Genomic DNA, 19,573 nt, shown 5'->3' on the forward strand with positions numbered 1-19,573 from the left:
GAAGAATCTGCCTGCCAATGCAGGGGCCACAAGAGCCACAGGAGATGCAGGTTCGATCCCTGCATTGGGAAGATCACCTGGAGGAGGAAATGGCAACCCACTTCAGTATTCTTGCCTGGAGAATTCCATGGACAGAGGAGCCTGGCAAGCTACAGTCCATGGGGTCTCAGAGAGTCAGATGCACCTGAGCATGAGTTAAAAAAAAAAAAAAGAAACTTCCTAAACTCAACAAACAGAAGTAGTTTATACTCTGAAGAGTGTGTTTCATTTTAAATGTTTAATAAAACCTATATGGAGTAAGTTATAAGTTTTGTTATATAATATTTATGGTTAAAATCTTTCATTTAGTTATATAAAGCAAACATTTTGCAAAAGTCAAAACTGATAACAGTATCAGTTTTCTAAACTGACTGTTTACTTTGTAAAGCCTAAACTGGTGATGAAATTGGTGCTTTTTTCCGGTGGTGCTTATTAATGGATGTGCCTGAGAAGACTGGGGGTTGGGAGGTTGCAGGCGCTGTCGCACAATCTGGTGAGTAAATCCGTTATACCTGTGAACACTAGCAACTAAACTGACTGAAGCCCTTTTACTCAAAAGAACATTCTGCTTAATAATAATTAAAATATATAAATCTGCTTTCTAGTGTTTGAGATTTGACCCAAAAAATAATAATAATGAAGATAAAACATTTTAAACCTAAGGTGGGCATGTTATAACAACACTCAAAGCTGATGTTTGGGTGATGGTGGGAGGAGGGAAAATGTCTTTGAAAAAGTACTAGTCTCAAGTAGCCGGCCCCATTCAAGAAGAAGTTGTACAGGGAAACAAAGGCTTAACAATATGTTAGTTCTTAAGAAATCCCAGAAGAAGGTATTATTCATGTAAAATAACCCTAAAGGCAACTATTTTAGATAAGAATTGTAATACAATCAGTAAAGTAATAGCAAATATCCAACATTAGAATATTAAAATTCAACATCAGTGATGCTGGCTCAGGAAAAGTAAAAGGAACAATATTATACAAATGACTACTTCCGAAATATTATATAATAATCTTCATTATACTAGTGTAACAGTTTCCAATGCCATGTCCCTCCAAGTTCCATTAGGAAAAAAAAGTGCTACCTCTCAAAAAAAAAAAAATAAAAAATGCTGTTCCCCAGATAACGAGTTTGCTGTTTGAACTCTCAAAACGATTGAGTTATTATATCTTATAACACAATAAAGGGCACAAACCTTGATGAGAAAGGCTCTATCCCAAAAGTATTTTCTGAAGAGTTTGATGTCTGCCTCCAGCAAATGCTCAGCTGTGTGGTTAAGCGTCAGGGTCAGGGTTTCTGATGAGTGAATATACCGCAGAGAGGCATCTTCGCTGAGCTGCACGCGGAAGAAACCTGGGGAACGCCTGCCCTGGAAGCTGAAACACCAGAAATCAAAACCCACAATGCCAGTGCCCTGATATTACCCCATCAGCCCTGATATTATTACAAACCCACTGGCCGAACAATTGCTTCCTACTGAAGACAGGTACATAAGACCATATAAACACATCCTAATAAAGCCATCTTTCTTTTCCCAGCTAGAGAAGTCATCACATATATTATATACGTAACAGAGTTACATAATTAATGCAACAGTACTGACTTGTAAACATAGTGCTTCACCTCAATATTTCATTCTCCTTTTAATCTGCAAAGATGCCTCTGGCCTTAATGGCACCACATGTAGTAGAACAAATTGGCTGGCAGCTGACGGTTTATTAGGTGATTACAGTGGAAAACAGATATGATCTCTAGGGAGCATGGTGAGGTTTGGATGTTACAAACAAGCGAGATATTCATAACACAGGTCCACTGCTGTAAATCATTTCCTCGTGCAAATGAAAACATACATAACTTTGATCATGTTGATTTTTGAAATCACTCATGGACAAAGGAACAATATCCTCAAACTAAGTTCTGAATATCAGCTTATTTTCTGTGTGGCAGAGAACTGCATGTTCATTACTATGAGCTCTATGAAGGCTTCTCAGTTAGCGTCACAATATTCTGGACGGTCTGTAGGTCGATAGAGAAGGGTCAGGAGGGAGATGCTAGTGCTCCCAGGCAACAGCCCGCAGGAGCTCCTGAATTCTTCTGGTCACAGAACTAGCTCTATGCCTCTCTCCTCTCCTCCCATTACATCACTTTGTTAATGAACATTTGCATATCTGCAAAATTATAGTGTAGTTCCAACCACATCAATGTTGCCTCCATCACATGGAATGATAGATCCATTAAGAACACTCGTACTCTAAGATTTGGGGCATCTCCCCACACTCGACATAATTACCGGCAGGGACTTCAGAATCTTCTAGAAAACAACTCCCCATGCTAACAGCAAGCCACTGAAGTGAATAATTCAGCCTAAGCAATAAGAGTCTTGCAATTAATTTAGAAAATGGAAGCGCCTTCACATAATCAGAATTTAGCTTACAGTTTACTTCTAATCCCATCATGAATGAATTTACTAGATGAGTAAACATTTAGTTTTATTGACATACAGCTGATTTACAATGCTGTGTTAGTTTCAGGTATATAGCAAAATGATCCAGTTATGCGTGTGTTCATTCTTTTTTAGATTCTTTTCTCGTATAGGTTATCTCAGAATATATCTGTGCTATATAGGAGGTCCTCTTTGGTCATTTATCTTATATATACTAGTATGCATATGTTCCAGAGAAGGCAATGGCACCCCACTCCAGTATTCTTGCTTGGAAAATCCCATGGATGGAGGAGCCTGGTGGGCTGCAGTCCATGGGGTCACTAAGAGTCAGACATGACTGAGCGACTTCACTTTCACTTTCATGCACTGGAGAAGGAAATGGCAAGCCACTCCAGTGTTCTTGCCTGGAGAATCCCAGGGACGAGGGAGCCTGGCGAGCTGCCGTCTATGGGGTTGCACAGAGTTGGACACGACTGAAGCGACTTAGCAGCAGCAGCAGCAGCATACATTCACCCCAAGCTCTCACTCACCACAACGTTTCCCGTTTGATAACCCTAAGTTTGCTTTCAATATCTGTAAATCTGTTTCTGGTTTGTAAAGAAGTTCGTTTGTATCATTTTAAATTAGATTCCACATACAGATGATATGATATTTGTCTTTGATTTAATTCACTTAGGATGATAACCTCTAGGTCCATCCATGTTGTGGCAAAAGGCATCATTTCATTCTTTTTTATGTTAGAGTAATATTCCATTGTGTATGTGTGTGTGTGGGTATACACACATTTATATACACACATATATGTATATATATACCCCATATGTTAGAGTAATATTCCATTGTGTATGTGTGTGTGGGTATACACACATTTATACACACACATATATGTATATATATACCCCATATGTTAGAGTAATATTCCATTGTGTATGTGTGTGGGGGTATACACACATTTATACACACACACAAATGTATATATATACCCCATATGTTCTTTGCCCATTCTTCTGTCAGTGGGTATTTATGTTGGTTCCATATCTTGGCTACTGTAAACAGTGCTGCTATGAACACTCAGGTGCATATATTTTTTAGCTTATGTTTTTCTCTGGATATATGCCCAGGAATAGAATTGCTAGATCATACGCATTTTCAATTTTTTAAGGAACCTCCACACTTTCTCCATAGTAGCTGTACCAATTTACATTCCCACCAACAATGTAGGAAGGTTCCTTTTTCTTGACACCACATCCAGCACTCAGTGTTTGCGGACATTTGATAATGGCCATTCCGACCAGTGTGAAGTGATACCTCATTGCACATTTTATTTGCATCTCTCTGATAATTACTGATGTTGAGCATCTTTTCATGTGCTTCTTGGACATCTGTATGTTTTCTTTGGAGAAATATCTACTTGAATCTTCTGCCCATTTTCTGATCAGGTTGTTGCTTTTATTGACATAGAAGATGTGTAAACTTTTAAAATACATATCATCTTCTGGTCTTGGACACAACAGAAAGATACAAAGCTACCAAACATAAAGTGGTGCTCCAGGTCCTCAGCGTAACCCTGAACTATCCGCAGTGACAAACTCAAGGAGTGGTTCTGCCTCGGCCTTTCCAGGTAAAGAAAGTGTGGTCATGGTAGAGCAAGGACAAGGGCAATTCCATTAGGATGGGCTCTTTCCTCACTTGGTGTTCATCTGACCAAGTGAGAACAAAAATAGAGAGTTGTGACTTCAACATCTACTCGGGTGGCATACAACCATGAATTAATTACAATGGGTTCCATGGGCCACATGAAAAGAACCAGTCCATGAAGACAAACCACGTAATAACACTGATAATATTTAATATTTATGTAATACTTCGCAATGCTCATTGCTGCTTCCCATTTATTACCACATGCTAAGTCAAGGAAATCACTGAATAGGATTCCTCTAATCATAAGTAAACACTAAAAAAAATGACCAATCTGAACCATTCTAAGTAACAAACATGGAAAGTGTTGGTATCATCTTCAACATAGAGAACTTTACATTTGACAAATTATTTCACTTCCATTATTTCCAGATCCTACTAACCAGCCCATTGGCTACATCGTATCTAAGATTAGGGTTTGTTATTCATTGATTCAACAAAAACTATCTTTCAATGAATGTATATGCTGAACACAGCACGTAAAATAGAAATAAGTTTCAGTCCCCAAATGATTTAGAATGGAAAAACAAATGAAGTAAATGATGATTATATATAAAATCATAAATTATGATCTATAGTATAATTAATGATAATTATAGTTGCAATTAACACTTTAATCATAATCATAAAAGTCAGAATGTAGAAGGCCTCTCTGAAGAAGTGACATGTAAACTAATGAAAGATAAGGCAGGGTTAGGCTAGTGTTTCCCAATATATTTTTTCTTATTGTAGCCACCTCCCCAACCATGGAGCCTTTTAAGAGACTTCCTGACTCCCTCTCCCCCTATGAAGTGTGAGTACCAACTATCACTCTATATCTGTTTATATATGATATGTATATCTATACTGTATTCATGGAAACTGATGGTAAACTATAAGCCAAATGTTAGCTTGTGGTTTGGTCATCTTTAATTTTTCCATAATGCTTGGAAGACTTTATAGAAGTAGACTGAGAGAGAATCTATCAAGCAGCCAAACTCACTTTGTGATGTCTTCAACCAGCTTGGAGTGGCCACCACGTAAAGCCAAGTCTAATGGCGTGGCACCCTCCTCGTTGGGTAACGTCAGGGCCTGGGCTCCCCCAGGGAGACACAGGAGCAGCTGGGAAAGCTTAGTGAGGCCCCATCTCACAGCCAGGTGCAGAAGAGACTCCCTATGCAGAGAAACTGAAAAGGAAAAACAAGCGACATTATTAATAGTTCCTCCATTTAAAAAGTTTATCTTCCATATTTTCTCCAAGAGATTGTCAGAGTAAGAACAGTAACAGTAAGCAAGGAAGAGCTGGCAGGAATGATCAAAAACATCTGATCCAAACACCTCGTTTTGCAGATGTGGAAAGGTCAGTGACTTGTGCCAGGTCAGGCAGGCACTGGAGCCAGCTTTGCTCATCTGGTACAACGTTGTTCTACCCACCACGGTGCACTCATGTTCAGTGAAGTCATCTGGGGAAAACAAGTGCTAGGAGAGCACCATCTTTTGGAAATAGATCATCAATTTCCTATGGTGTTCTCTAAGGAGATGCTGCTACCCTAGCAGGACAGGCTAACAGGGGCCATGAGTGTCAAGGAGCCTTCATTTCCACCCTTTGTCCTCAGACGTGCTCCTCCCCACTCAGCAGCTGAGGCAGAAATGGATTCTAAGTCCATGACCTCTCTCAGACTTCATGGAGGTACTTTTATCCATCTGTTAGATTCTTGGGACTACTTCAGTGTTGCCAAAGCTACATATACCTGTGTCTGTGTTTGTGTGTATATGTGTGTGTACTCAGGTGTGCTCAACAGTGTCTGAATCTTTGAGACCCCATGGACTGTAGCCCACAGCTCCTTTGTCCACCAGTACTTTCTTTAAAAAGCTTGACTTTGCCTCTTCACATGCCCCTTGACAGGGGGGTCCTTGCCTGGTCTATGTCTGGGTTTTCACTGTTGGTGTTTGCCAGTGTGTCTTATGGCTGTTTCCTGACTGTGTCCTCTTATAGGCTGAGGGGTCCTGGAAGTTTTTATTGCTAACATTTAGCATAGTATATGGCCTTACAAGGTGGCTCAGTTCAGTTCAGTCACTCAGTCGTGTCTAACTCTTTGCGACCACATGAACCGCAGCACACCAGGCCTCCCTGTCCATCACCAACTCCCGGAGTTTACTCAAACTCATGTCCATCGAGTCGGTGATGCCATCCAGCCATCTCATCCTCTGTCATCCCCTTCTCCTCCTGCCCTCAATCTTTCCCAGCATCAGGGTCTTTTCAAATGAGTCAGCTCTTCGTATCAGGTAGCCAAAGAAGTACTGGAGTTTCAGCTTCAGCATCAGTTCTTCCAATGAACACTCAGGACTGATCTCCTTTAGGATGGATTGGTTGGATCTCCTTGCAGTCCAAGAGTCTCTCAAGAGTCTTCTCCAACACCACAGTTCAAAAGCATCAATTCTTCAGCGCTCAGCTTTCTTCACAGTCCAACTCTCACATCCATACATGAGCACTGGAAAAACCACAACCTTGACTAGACAGACCTTTGTTGGCAAAGTAATGTCTCTGCTTTTGAATATAGTATCTAGGTTGGTTATAACTTTTCTTCCAAGGAGTAAGCGTCTTTTAATTTCATGGCTGCAGTCACCATCTGCAGTAATTTTAGAGCCCCCCAAAATAAAGTTTCTCACTGTTTCCACTGTTTCCCCATCTATTTGCCATGAAGTGATGGGACTGGATGCCATGATCTTAGTTTCCTGAATGTTGAGCATTAAGCCAACTTTTTCACTCTCCTCTTTCACTTTCATCAAGAGGCTCTTTAGTTCTTCTTTGCTTTCTGCTATAAGGGCAGTAATGTTTTAAAGTAATGCTCAAAATTCTCCAAGCCAGGCTTCAACAGTACATGAACTGTGAACTTCCAGATGTTCAAGCTGGTTTTAGAAAAGGCAGAGGAACCAGAGATCAAATTGCCAACATCTGCTGGATCATTGAAAAAGCAAGAGAGTTCCAGAAAAACTGTGTGGATCACAATACACTGTGGAAAATTCCTCAAGAGATGGGAATACCAGACCACCTGACCTGCCTCTTGAGAAACCAGTATGCAGGTCAGGAAGCAACAGTTAGAACTGGACATGGAACAACAGACTGGTTCCAAATAGGGAAAGGAGTATGTCAAAGCTGTATATTGTCACCCTGCTTATTTAACTTCTATGCAGAGTACATCCTGAAAATGCTGGGCTTGATGAAGCACAAGCTAGAATCAAGATTGCTGGGAGAAATATCAATAACCTCAGATATGCAGATGATACCACCCTTATGGCAAAAACTGAAGAAGAACTAAAGAGCCTCCAGTGATTTAAAAAAAAAAAAAAAATCCTCCTGCAATGCAGAAGACCAGGGTTCAACCCCTGAGCCAGGAAGATCCCCTGAGAAGGAAATGGCAATCCACTCCAATATGTTGCCTGAAAAATCTCATGGACAGAGGAGCCTGCTGAAGTCATTCAGTATTTACTGAGTTGAATGACAAGTGACTGTTAAAAATCTCAATCATTTGTATATGTTTAAATCATCTAATTTGTATAGATGATTTATACACCGTGTTCCTACTATGACTCAGTACCTGGAACACAGCTGGCCCATGATAAACATTACACTGGAAACATGTAAAAGAATATACTTGCTTATATTTGGAAAAGCTAAGCCTATGAGCTCCATAGGCATCAAGACACACCTTAAAACAAACGCAGTCTTAACAACTGAACGCGAAAATACTAACATTCAAGATCTGTTGGAATAAGTACGCAGTAAGGATCTGAGTTGCACATACCCTCCAGTTCAGTAATATTACTGACTGCTTGTAATCTGAAAGAGATCCAGAGGATGCTGCCTCACCCTGGAGTGGAAAGTCCCAGAGGATAGGACCTTATCTATCTTTAATCCTAGCACAGCGCCTGGTGAGTTATATGCTCTATAAATATTTGCTTGTTGAATGAATAAATGACCAATGGCTCTTTCCCTGATGAGTACCCATGAGAGTCAGCTTTTAATACATGGCTACAGATGCTCTTTGAAGCATCTATTATTCTTAGTTTTTCCTCTGATATCAATACCTCTTGACTAAAATCTATGAACCCAAACTACATACTCCCACACAGCTGGGACACTGAACACAAAACCTACCGATTTCTCCACCCAGCTTAGTGTCTACACCGACATGATTTAGCTACTCCATTGTCTTCATTTGCATAACTTGACTAGTCCGGGAGGACTCCAGCCTAGGCAAAGATTGAATATTCATCATACAACCTTCCTTCAAGGCATATCAATGCTTTATTAGAAAGCATTAACAGTCTAAGCCCTAAAACCAATATTTAACCACTCTACCATGATCTTGATCTAATCCTAGTCAAACTCCCTTCCCTGTCACACCCCGCCCCCCGCGCCCCCCATCACTCCTCCTCTGCATTTGAAAACCCTCATTAAAACAAACTTCCAGTTCTCAATAAATTCCAACCATGTCTTCCCTCTTCAAGGTGATGCTAAGGCCCACTGGTGGGGGCAGTGGGGGAGGTCTCCCTCCTCAGGCCCTAAACCCAGCCTGGCCTCACCAGCAGGCTATGCTGCTGGAGCCAGCATCCAACAAGACTCTAACGTGAAACAATCAGAAGGGAATACTCCATTGCACATGGGTGCAAAAGAAAACAGTTTAGCTTCCATTTTTAATTGGTTAACACTATTTCTACATGAAGATCAATGAGCATAAAGCCTTATAGTTCAAATGTGCAAACGTCACAGACTTCACTGTACTGTACGTGTATCTGTGTAACAGAGCACAGACACCCTCCCTCCCACTCCAAGTAAAATGACATCTGAAACATCTGGAAACAGACAAAGCAGTGTACCCCCACCAGACAAGCTTAATATACCTGCTCTCCTTCAAAGACTACCAGAGAACTTATCTTTATTTTATCCTTTAACTTTCTGATTTCTAAACCCACTTAATTAGAAAGTAAGGTCTTTTTACTCTTAACTGATTCCCAACAAGGCACGTTTGGTAACACTGACACTTTTTTTCCTTTCTCAAATAATAATCAGGAAGAGACTTGCTAGGATCAGGTGACAACACACACACATAAATACACACACACAAGTGCACTGCCCAGGGTGCCAGTCAGCATGCAGTTATAGCCAGCCACACTCCGATGGGACCGCTCAGTCACAGCTCTTGGTCTGAACCTGGTGAGAAATGCCCACGCTTATATGGGACACAATTTTTTTTTTTTTCCAAGAAAAATATGACCAAAAGGGAATATCTAAAACTTTCATGTTCTCTTTTAAAATCATAGCACTGATAAATGCAGTGTGGTGTCAATCATTTAAATGGTACTCCCTGTAGTGCCTGGAGCAAGGACCTAAAATACCCTCAAACCTGCCTGTACTTCACTGTACCAAACCTGACTGAGGTGTGAGTGTGGACAGAACTTGCTTCCTCCACCAGCAGCATCTGGCAGGCCTGTTTGCTAGACCAGCCCCCTGTTCTCTCCTTTCCAGCTCCATCTGTTAGCAGCCAGAGCTCCTAGCCTCCCCCAATCAATAAAAATTGACTAAAAGTCAGACAAGAAATTCAGGCAAGGCTTTACTGGAGCCCCTGCTGCAGCAGAGGGGAGTGAGAATAAACAACAGGTTCCCTTGCTTGCTCCCTCCCTGAGTGGGGTAGAGCTTCCTCATACGGGGTGAGGGTGGAGATGTGTTCAGAGGATGGCTGGATGGGTGGCGTAGGCGGCTTGCCCACCCCTCAGGTGGCATTGAGTGCAGGAGGCAGGCACAGTATTCTGCTTTTGTTTCAGCCTCTTCAAAGTGGCAGTTGGGTTTTTTGGTCTCTGTGTATCTTTTGTCCAGAAACTGTCCCAAATGCGCACGCACCCAGTTGCTTTTAGTCCCAGGCAGTTTCTCTGCATTTTGTTGCTCGAGGAGAGGGGTGTAGAGGTGTAAGCATCGCAGCAAAGGGTCCCAGGACGTCTCACAGCCGCACACCGTGCTCAGCGGGAAAGGACAGTAGGTCTGGGCGACTGGGCGCTCACAGTAGCCACTGTCCCCCTCTGGATCCACCTGCTTCCTGGGAAAGCAGGAGGCAGGGGGAGAGAAGCGCTTCTGGTGTTTGAAGGAAACCAAAAGCTGCCCAAAATGTTCAGAACAAGCTTTTGCGCTCAATATAGATGTTCAGAGCCCAGAATCAAGCAAAGAGCTTGAAATAGGAAACATCATGACATATATAAATAATTCTGCTTGTTACAGAGTTTCAGATTCTTAACAGGGGTCAGGAAAACAAGCTGTGGAAAGGGGTTCTGCAATTTGGCAGACGTCGGAGAGTTTAATTAAAATGAAAGGGTTTTTTTTTTTTTAACCAGAGAAATTTGTCTTTTCCTGTTTAGTTGGTGCCCAGACTTATTTGAGCTAAAACAGAATTACTAATAATTGCTCTAATGGAAAACATTAAAAGGTGTGACCTGTAACATCCTGGGAGCAAGATCACTCAGACACAAAAAGGAACCGCAGACTGTGACATTCAATCAACAGTCCCATCACGGCATAAAGGGGGTCTCATCTGCCCCAGACAAGGCGAGAGGTACGAAGCCCACCCTTGCCTCTCTGCCACAACTCAGTTTCTCTTCCTGGCAAATGAGCCTCTCACATCAAAGACCCAAGGTCCTAGGAAGATTGATCCTTGCTTTGGCTTTTTGGAGATCAGGGATCTATGAAATAGAGCACAGATTACAGATAACAGATCTGCAACACAGATCACACGCCAGAGCACCCGAGGCACAAGAGCACAGGTGACCAGCTTGCTTGTTACTAAAGGAGGGTGCTTTTGTAGACTCTTCACTCCAAACTCGGGGCCATGATCCCACGAGGTCTGACTGTGCTTCTAAGGTAGCAGGAAATTCAGGTTGGAAGAATGAAAAATAAATTATCATGCACTTAGGAACTCATGTGCACTGCTAGAGGAAATGTGAATTGGCACACCCACTTTGGAAAACACAGTGGCATAATCTAATAAATTTGAAGACACTAATATTGTATGGCTAAGCAATTCCACTTCTGTGTTTAAACCCCAGTGAGGACTGTGCTTTGTATACACCAGGAAGCATGCATAAAAATGTAAATGATCAATAATAGAAGTGTTCTTAATGTCCATCCATAATAGGATAAGTTACAGCATGCTGCTGCTGCTAAGTCGCTTCAGTCGTGTCCGACTCTGTGCGACTCCATAGACGGCAGCCCACCAGGCTCCCCCGTCCCTGGGATCCTCCAGGCAAGAATACTGGAGTGGGTTGCCATTTCCTTCTCCAATGCATGAAAGTAAAAAGTGAAAGTGAAGCCACTCAGTCGTTACAGTATAATTAAACACTAATATTCTAACAATAAAAATGAATTGCATGCTAATAGAGAAGAAACTACGAAATATAATGCTGAGGGGGAAGTCACAAAAGAATACACAGAATAAGTATTAATTAATATGAAGTTTTTTTAAAAGTGAAAACTAAACTTTATATTATATACCAATAGGTGGGTGGTAAAACTATGAGAAAAAATAAGATAACAGTTATCTAATAACACCTCTGAGGGTAAAGAGATGAATGTGGCTAGGACGGAATGAGGGGCACTGGTATTACTGGGGTTCAGTGATGTCTGTAGGGCTCTTCTTCTCTCTCCCCATTCACCCACATAGCTGTGTTCAGGGCCATCCTCAGAACAATTAAAATTCTGGGGCTGGGCTCAAGCAGCCATCTCTTCTTAAGATTCCAAAGGGATCCTACAATCATTCACAGCCAGAGCTGAGATCTGCTACTTTAAATAAATATCTGGTAAACAAAATCCAGATCTATGCCTCCCATTTATACCACTGTCTTCCTGATCACCTCTGGGAGGGAAATCCAAAAAAGAGGGGATATATGCATACATATGGCTGATTCACTTTGCTATACAGCAGAAAATAACATAACATTGTAAAGTAACTATACTCCAATGAAAAAAAATTTTTAAGCATTCATTAACTAAAAAATTTCACCAATGAATGAGACCGAAAAATACTTCTGACTTTTACAAGCTATTTGCAACCTACATCACTTGCTGCTACACCAAGATACAGCCTTAAACATTAAGCAAAATATTAAACCTGCAGTGGGGACAATAATCTAGGAGCAAATATTTTTGAACAAGTCCTTCTACTGTGTAGGGTTCAGAAGTCCTTCTCTTTTCTAGAGTTTCCCAATGTTTCATAACTCCTGAGTAGAGCCACTAAAATGTATTCAATCCTATAAGCTTATGAACAAAATATATTTTTTAATTCACATAAATCCTATCAATTAAAATAAGTTCTACTCTGGTTTCCAAAGCCACATATATATTCACGGAGGTCTCAATTTGTGCGTCTAAGTCACTGAGCAGACCAACATTGAATCAAAAGACTACCATATGCCAGGACCCATGGACATAAAGCAGAAGTATATAGTCAGCCCATTTTAGTTGGCAATAAAATAAATATCTTGCCCATGAAATCCTATCTGGTAACTACAGCTCTAGGAAAGTGTGAACAGAAATAAGTAAACTATCTGACCTACAAGGTTAATTACAGGTTAATCAACCTACATCATATATCACAATTTGAAAATTTATAGATGTTTATAAAATGATGAGCACAAAAAGAATTAAAAACTATTAGCAAAAATTACCCGGAGAGCAGCACACACAATCTCAGATATTTTTCAGGACTCTCAACGAGAAGGGGAGGAGAGATGGTATATTAAGGCATCTTCCATTTGGGGAGTCTAATCAGGGCTTTGGTGTGTGTGTAAACAAACCCACCTTCCACACAGAAGATCGGAGCTGAGTGAGTCTAGGATAGGAACTGCAAATATAAACACACTCATGGGAAAGATACGGAAACACGACGTCCCATGGAGCACAATACCACATGGCAGGCATGGCGGGATTATAAAGCCGAAAGGTAGAAGAGGACTAAAAAGGCATAATGGCAGGGTTTAGCTTCCTAAAACATCTGCTCTGCATCAGACACATTTGAGATACTCAGATCATAACAACCCCTGACTGAAAATCTGGGAAAACACCAACCACACACACAGTCATTCCAGAAAATTCACATTTTGATATTCAGTCCTGGAACGCACTTCATCGATTTTGTATCTCATAGAGGTTGACTGTATCTACGTTGTGGAACTAGTACTAAACCAGCTGAAACACTAAAACATCCTTATAGAACTCACAAATGGCAAACCAGTGTCTGGCTTTCGCAATCTGGGGACACTCCCAGACTGCCTTGTACAATATGGGTACCGACACAAGATATGAAGACCAGACACAGCACTGTCCAGTGCAAAGGGATCGGATTAGAGATCCCTACAGTGATGCAGCCCTGGGAAGACCACTGAATTCTCCAATCCTAAGCTGCTTCATCTGTAAAAGGAAAGGACTATCTGCTCAGTCTCATATCCAAGATTGTCAGGGGGCTGTAACGAAAATAAAATATGAGACAGGGTTCTCTAGAACTAAGAAAGCCCATATCGGGGGACTTACCAGACATATATATTTGTCTGGTCTTTTTAATACAAAAATACAATAAACACTCGCTAAATAGATCCACGTATATTCGAAAGCAGTCTCCCTCTGATTATAATTAAACATCATAATTTAAGGGAACCAGTTATCTGCTTAAGAGGCACTATAATCGCATCAGTGTAAGACGCCAGATGTGCCATTAAGACAAACGTGCGTCAATGCCACGGCTTGGGCAGCAGGCAGTCATCAGGTCCCATAAGCAGTAATTATGTCATACTTGTTTTTCCAACCTGTGCAACAGACTTTTTACATTTGTTAATATTTCTTCAAGGCTCTGATTTCCATCCACCATTCATTCACTCACTTGATATTTGTTGACAGCCTACGATGCACTGGGCTTTCTTCTGCTGTCCCCTCACACCACAGGGGAGCCTCTGGAATCCCCAGGCACCCTTCCAAGTGACCCTCCAGGAACCCTGTTCTGTTTGGAAGACAAATGAAAATACACCACAATCTAATTCTATTATTGACAAGAAGGAAAAGCACAGACTCATCATATCTTAGAAATGGCCTTTGGAAGTTTGCATTGAGATTCTGAATTGAAACACAACCAGGAAACTGGCCACACATCTGCCTTGCCCTGGAAGCCACAGATCTAAGCCCGCATGGAGAAATATTTAATTTGGTGGCTATGAGCTGCAACTTTAGTGGGAGATCATATCCCCTCCTTCAGCACAGGGGCACACTTAGGAAAGGATATTCTGGTGAGAGAAGGAGAAGATAAATGGGGTAACCCAAACAGAATACCAATATATAAGTCTACCTGGGATGAGAGTGAGGATGGAAGGTTGGAAAAAGTTACTTAGAAGTCTAGATGGCGGCTGTTAGGCATGAATGTGAATCAGTCACCACATCTACTTTTATCTCATCCTTGCTAGGTGCCAATGACTACAAGGACTTTACACTTCTTGTTTCCCTCTAACATTTATTATGCAATTCACATGTGTTATATTTCATCTCATCAACTCCTGACTAGCACTGGACAAGGTAGGGGTAGAAACAGAAGCTTGACACAATTATGCAACTGCCCAAACTCACTCAGGTAGTAAATGGAGCATCAAGAATCTGAACCCAGATTCTTCCACTTCTAAAACTCAAGTTCCTAACTATTATGCTTCCCACTGTTGCAGTCCAGACACTCAGTCCTGCCCAACTCTTTGAGACCCCATGCACTGCAGCACGCCATGCTTCTCTCAGAAGTTTATCTCCCAGAGTTTACTCAAACTCATGTCCATTGAGTCAGGGATGCCATCCAACCATCTCATCCTCTGTCTCCCACTTCTCCTCCTGCCCTCAGTCTTTCCCAGAATCAGGGTCTTTTCCAATGAGTTGGCTTTTCAGCAAAGATAATGAGATAAAAGAAGACAAACCCAAGAAAAGGAGAGCAGAAAGACAGAACTTGAATACATCAACAGATTGAGAGTGGGGAAGAGCAAGCAGCAGGAAACTAAGCCTCACCAACCCTAAGAGCTCAGGTATGCACCCCGCTCTCCAGAAGGTCATCTGTCTCCACACACAAGTGCGTGTGCACACACCCACTCTCTCATGACAAATCTGCAAAACAAAAGCTGCTACAGATCCAGGTATGGGGAAGAGAAAGTGGGCATGTAAGAATCACTATGAAACAAAACCTGGGATAGAAAGACAGAAGACTTGAGGGCTGTACAGACTTGTGTCCACATCATGACCCATATTTGAAAGAATCAAGATAAGGCCTTGTAAAGTTCACCAGGGCCCAGCAAAGGGGCCACTGTTCCAGGACACAGGTTTGACCATTTCCCTAAGACCATCCCACCACTTCCAGCGTGTTGCCTGCCCCCCATGCCAGGCCTCACCCACCCATCTTCAACGATCAGCCTTTTTACCTCCAAGCATTTAGAAGTTTTTAACCAATATTTGATTTCATTTTTAAATAAAGTAGTACATGGAAAGTTAAAAGTGAAAGTATTAGTTGCTCAGTCGTGTCCAACTCTTTGTGACTCCTTGGACTATAGCCCGCCAGGCTCTTCTTCCCATGGGATTCTCTAGACAAGAATACTGGAGTGGGTAGCCATTCCCTTCTCCAAGGGATCTTCCTGACCTAGGGATCAAACCAGGGTCTCCTGGATTGCAGGCAGATTCTTTAATGTCTAAGCCAAAAAGTTGCCAGTATTCAAATTCTATTAAAGAACTCTATGAAAACAGTAAAAAGTTTAACTTTTTTTACTCAAGATAAGTATTAAGAGAATACTTGGCTACAATCATTTTCAAATTCACTTTCAGTCCCCCGTGTGCAACCCCAAACTGGCCCACACATTTGAAGGGTTCCCAAAAGAGAAATGCCAGAAATGAAACACTGCCACCCAGAGATGAATTTCAAAACCTTCCACTGCCTTGAATCCTTTGGGAAGCACAGTAGGGATGAGCATTTGAAAATAAAAGCTTCCACTTGCATTGTTTTTTCCTTGAAAATTTTGAGAGTAGGAGAAAATGACCAGAAAATAACCTGAAGAGAACCCTATTCTCTATTTCTCAGGAATGAGAATAAATATATCATTCTCTACTCTAGTCTCAGGCCACTGGTGTCCTGTAGGAAGCTTCATTTTTAAGGAAAAGCTTAATTTAAGCTGCTTTTTCTTCTTTAAAATACAGTGCCTTAAACACTGTGCTTAATAAGAGTTGTGCTTGCTGCTGCTGCTAAGTCGCTTCAGTCGTGTCCGACTCTGTGCGACCCCATAGACGGCAGCCCACCAGGCTCCCCCGTCCCTGGGATTCTCCAGGCAAGAACACTGGAGTGGGTTGCCATTTCCTTCTCCAAAGAGTTGTGCTTAGTAAGTGCTTAATAAGAATGTGCTTAATAAGAGTTGACTGCCTCAACTGCAGGAAAAGTCCAAATGACTCAAAGAGGGAAGAGGGCCTTTCTTTAAGAGGTCAATTCTGTGTTACATTCTTTACTGCCAAAAAATTTATTCTTTAAAAATGACAAGCTAAAAAAAAAAAAAGAGAGAGATGAAAAGCAGAGGAACCAGTTTTAGGTTAAGGGTTTTAAAAAAATGATGCACATTTGCGTGCACGTGCATGGCTAAGTATTATGAAACAATTTTACCCATTTACCCTAGGACCTGTCTTAAAGATCATTCTCTCCACCACTAGCAGTTATCCAGTGTGTTACCTCAGCAACTGAAGGAATATAATACCAGATTTAAATGTCAGAAGAGAAAGTGTGGAGATGTCTGTTGCACCAGGTACTATCAGAAATACCAGAAGGCTAGAAAGTAATACTGAGTGTATACACAACTGCTTGAAAAATGTCAAGATTTCCGGGAAAAATATATATCCCAGAATTAGTCAACACCCATAATGCATTAATTTTAAAACCCTTCCAATTTTGTTTTTTAAACCTAAAAACTTATATTTTGTGATAAATCTTTCCTTTATAGGCTTCCTGCCCACTGGTAGGACATCAGCTGATGTTATCTCAAACTTTCTGTCCAGGACAAAGCTTTACGGCAGAAAGACAAAGCTGACATTTCACAAAGTCTGTGGGACAGCAAGCAAGCCTTCTAATTCATCCCCTTTACTAATAAAACCTGGTACGCAGGTGGTGGCCCACCAACAGGGCCTTGCTCCTCCTGAGCCTCACTTTATTTTCTTTCAATTTCTAGAGCTGGCAGACTGTATTCAAACACTAAACAAGCTCTGTTTCAAGTGTTAAACATCTTGTCTCTTACTGGTTACAGATCTCTTTCTTCTATTCAAGGAAAGATAAACAGATAACTCCCTCTGACAAACACCGCTGGCCCTCAAATTCCCTTTTCTTGTTGCCTAGAAAGAGGGGATGTTCCGGGTATGTGGCTTGAAGCAAGATGTAGGTGTCACAGAAAATTGGCAGTTCCCATTGAGTCTTTCATAATGAACTGCTAATTCTCGCTTAACAGCATTTCCTGCAGATAAGCAATATTATACGATGGTTCTTTAAACTCCTTAAAGAACACTAAACAATTCAGACACGTGTGGCAGTGGTAGAGAACCCGCTCACCAGTGCAGGAGGTGGGGGTTCATCCCTGGGTCAGGAAGATCCCCTGGAGAAGGAAATGGCAACCCACTCCAGTATTCTTGCCTAGGAAATTCCATGGACAGAAGGAGCCTGGTGGGCTACCGTCCACGAGGTTGCAAGAGTCAGACATGACTGAGCAGCAGCAACAATGGTTGCTGAATAACCCTTACTCTATTATAAACTTTCTTCCTAAGCCCTTCTGGTTGTCTGCATTTCTTTTCCTTTTATCCCCCATTAAGTTGTAAAATAGAGAAAAACAAACATTCTCCTTCAAAGGGAATTTATAAAGACACTATTAATAAGGCAGAGCATCATGCTAACCACTCTGCTCAGTAACAGCAGTACCTCACCATTAAACTTGTGGCCCCACTGAGGCTTCCACTTCTCCTTTAAGTCACCATTCACTACAGTATGACTTATTTTCACACAGACAGATACTATTAGGTTGGCCAAAAAGTTCACTTGTAAACTTACAGGAAATACCCAAATGAATTTTTGGCCAACCCAATACTTGGCCCGGCCCTTGCAACAGGTATTCTGCAGCCAATGTACCATTTCTCTAACTTCTGGATCTAAGTTTAAGTCTGTTCTGTTTACTCTAACTCCACCAGTGGCGTAACTCCACTCGCAAGGAAAGGTACATACTGCTGATCTGATCTTTGGAATTAATTAAAATAATAGTCTTTGGAATTATTATTAAAACAAAAAAATTCCCTGAGCCACTGTCAGTGGGTCCTACCCATTTCATCCATTGCTTTTCTTTGGAGACAGCTCTCCAGCCAACCATAAAATTACAGAATGAGAAACCAGCTCTCAAAATACATTGACTATGTTTATACCCAAGACAGCCATGCAAAAAAAAAGAAAGCTGCAAAGGCTCAATCAGCTCACCCTGCAAACTTCTTCCACTTATAGAATCAGCTGTAAAGGTAGGGACAAAGTTTAACTCTTTAAACTTAATAAAGCAGTCTCACATATTTTCTTGGCTTCATTAAAAATTTTAATGTATATGTCCTACAGATTCAATTCATGGTGCCACCCTTCTTAAATGTTCCTACCACAGGAAAAAAAAGAGAAATGGTAATTATGTGATGAGAAGTAGGTGTTAATGCTATAGTGGTAACCACCTGCAATATATCAATGCATCTAATCAACATGTGTACACATCAAACATATCTAACAATATATGTCAGTTATATCCCAATAGCTGAAAAAACAGGTTGCTATGTTTTCACAGTTGGTATAACTGATGAAGAGTTCTTCTCATCCACAGCAAAGAACTTCTGCCTATAAGAAGATCTTTGAACAAATGACGTACTTTTACCTAGAGACCTGAAGAAAAGTCCAAACTCATTTTTCACAATTTACTTTGGCAACAAATGCCTTGAATCTGCAAATTGTTACTACAAATTGATTTGTAAATGTATATATATGCTATGAGAGAGAGTTTTATATGACTTTTTAAAAGTAAATGGGCTTTTCCTTCCTTAAATCAGAATGCACAGGGGACTTTCTTGGTGGTTTGGTGGCTAAGACTTGGCGCTCCCCATGCTGGGGGCCCAGGTGCGATCCCTGGCCAGAGAACGAGATCTTACATGCCACAACTAAAGATCCCACATGCTGCAACTAAGGCCTGCTGCTACTGCTAAGTCACTTCAGTCGTGTCCGACTCTGTGCGACCCCATAGACAGCAGCCCACCAGGCTTCCCCGTCCCTGGGATTCTCCAGGAAAGAACACTGGAGTGGGTTGCCATTTCCT

At 41.3% G+C, this 19,573-nt stretch overlaps 1 protein-coding gene across 3 annotated transcripts in view; it reads right to left on the reverse strand.

Moving 5' to 3' along the window:
* ARHGEF28 (Rho guanine nucleotide exchange factor 28) overlaps positions 1-19,573 on the reverse strand; it is a 344,574-nt gene that overhangs the window by 178,190 nt on the left and 146,811 nt on the right. For all 3 annotated transcript variants that reach the window (XM_018065570.1, XM_018065568.1, XM_018065569.1), the window contains 2 exons: positions 5,166-5,349; positions 1,238-1,418 (listed from right to left, as the gene is read on the reverse strand). In XM_018065570.1, coding sequence (XP_017921059.1) covers positions 1,238-1,418; positions 5,166-5,349 — 365 coding nt within the window. The remainder of the gene's footprint in view (positions 1-1,237; positions 1,419-5,165; positions 5,350-19,573) is intronic.

Source organism: Capra hircus, chromosome 20, assembly GCF_001704415.2.
Source record: "Capra hircus breed San Clemente chromosome 20, ASM170441v1, whole genome shotgun sequence".
In the NCBI taxonomy this organism is placed as follows: Eukaryota; Metazoa; Chordata; class Mammalia; order Artiodactyla; family Bovidae; genus Capra; species Capra hircus.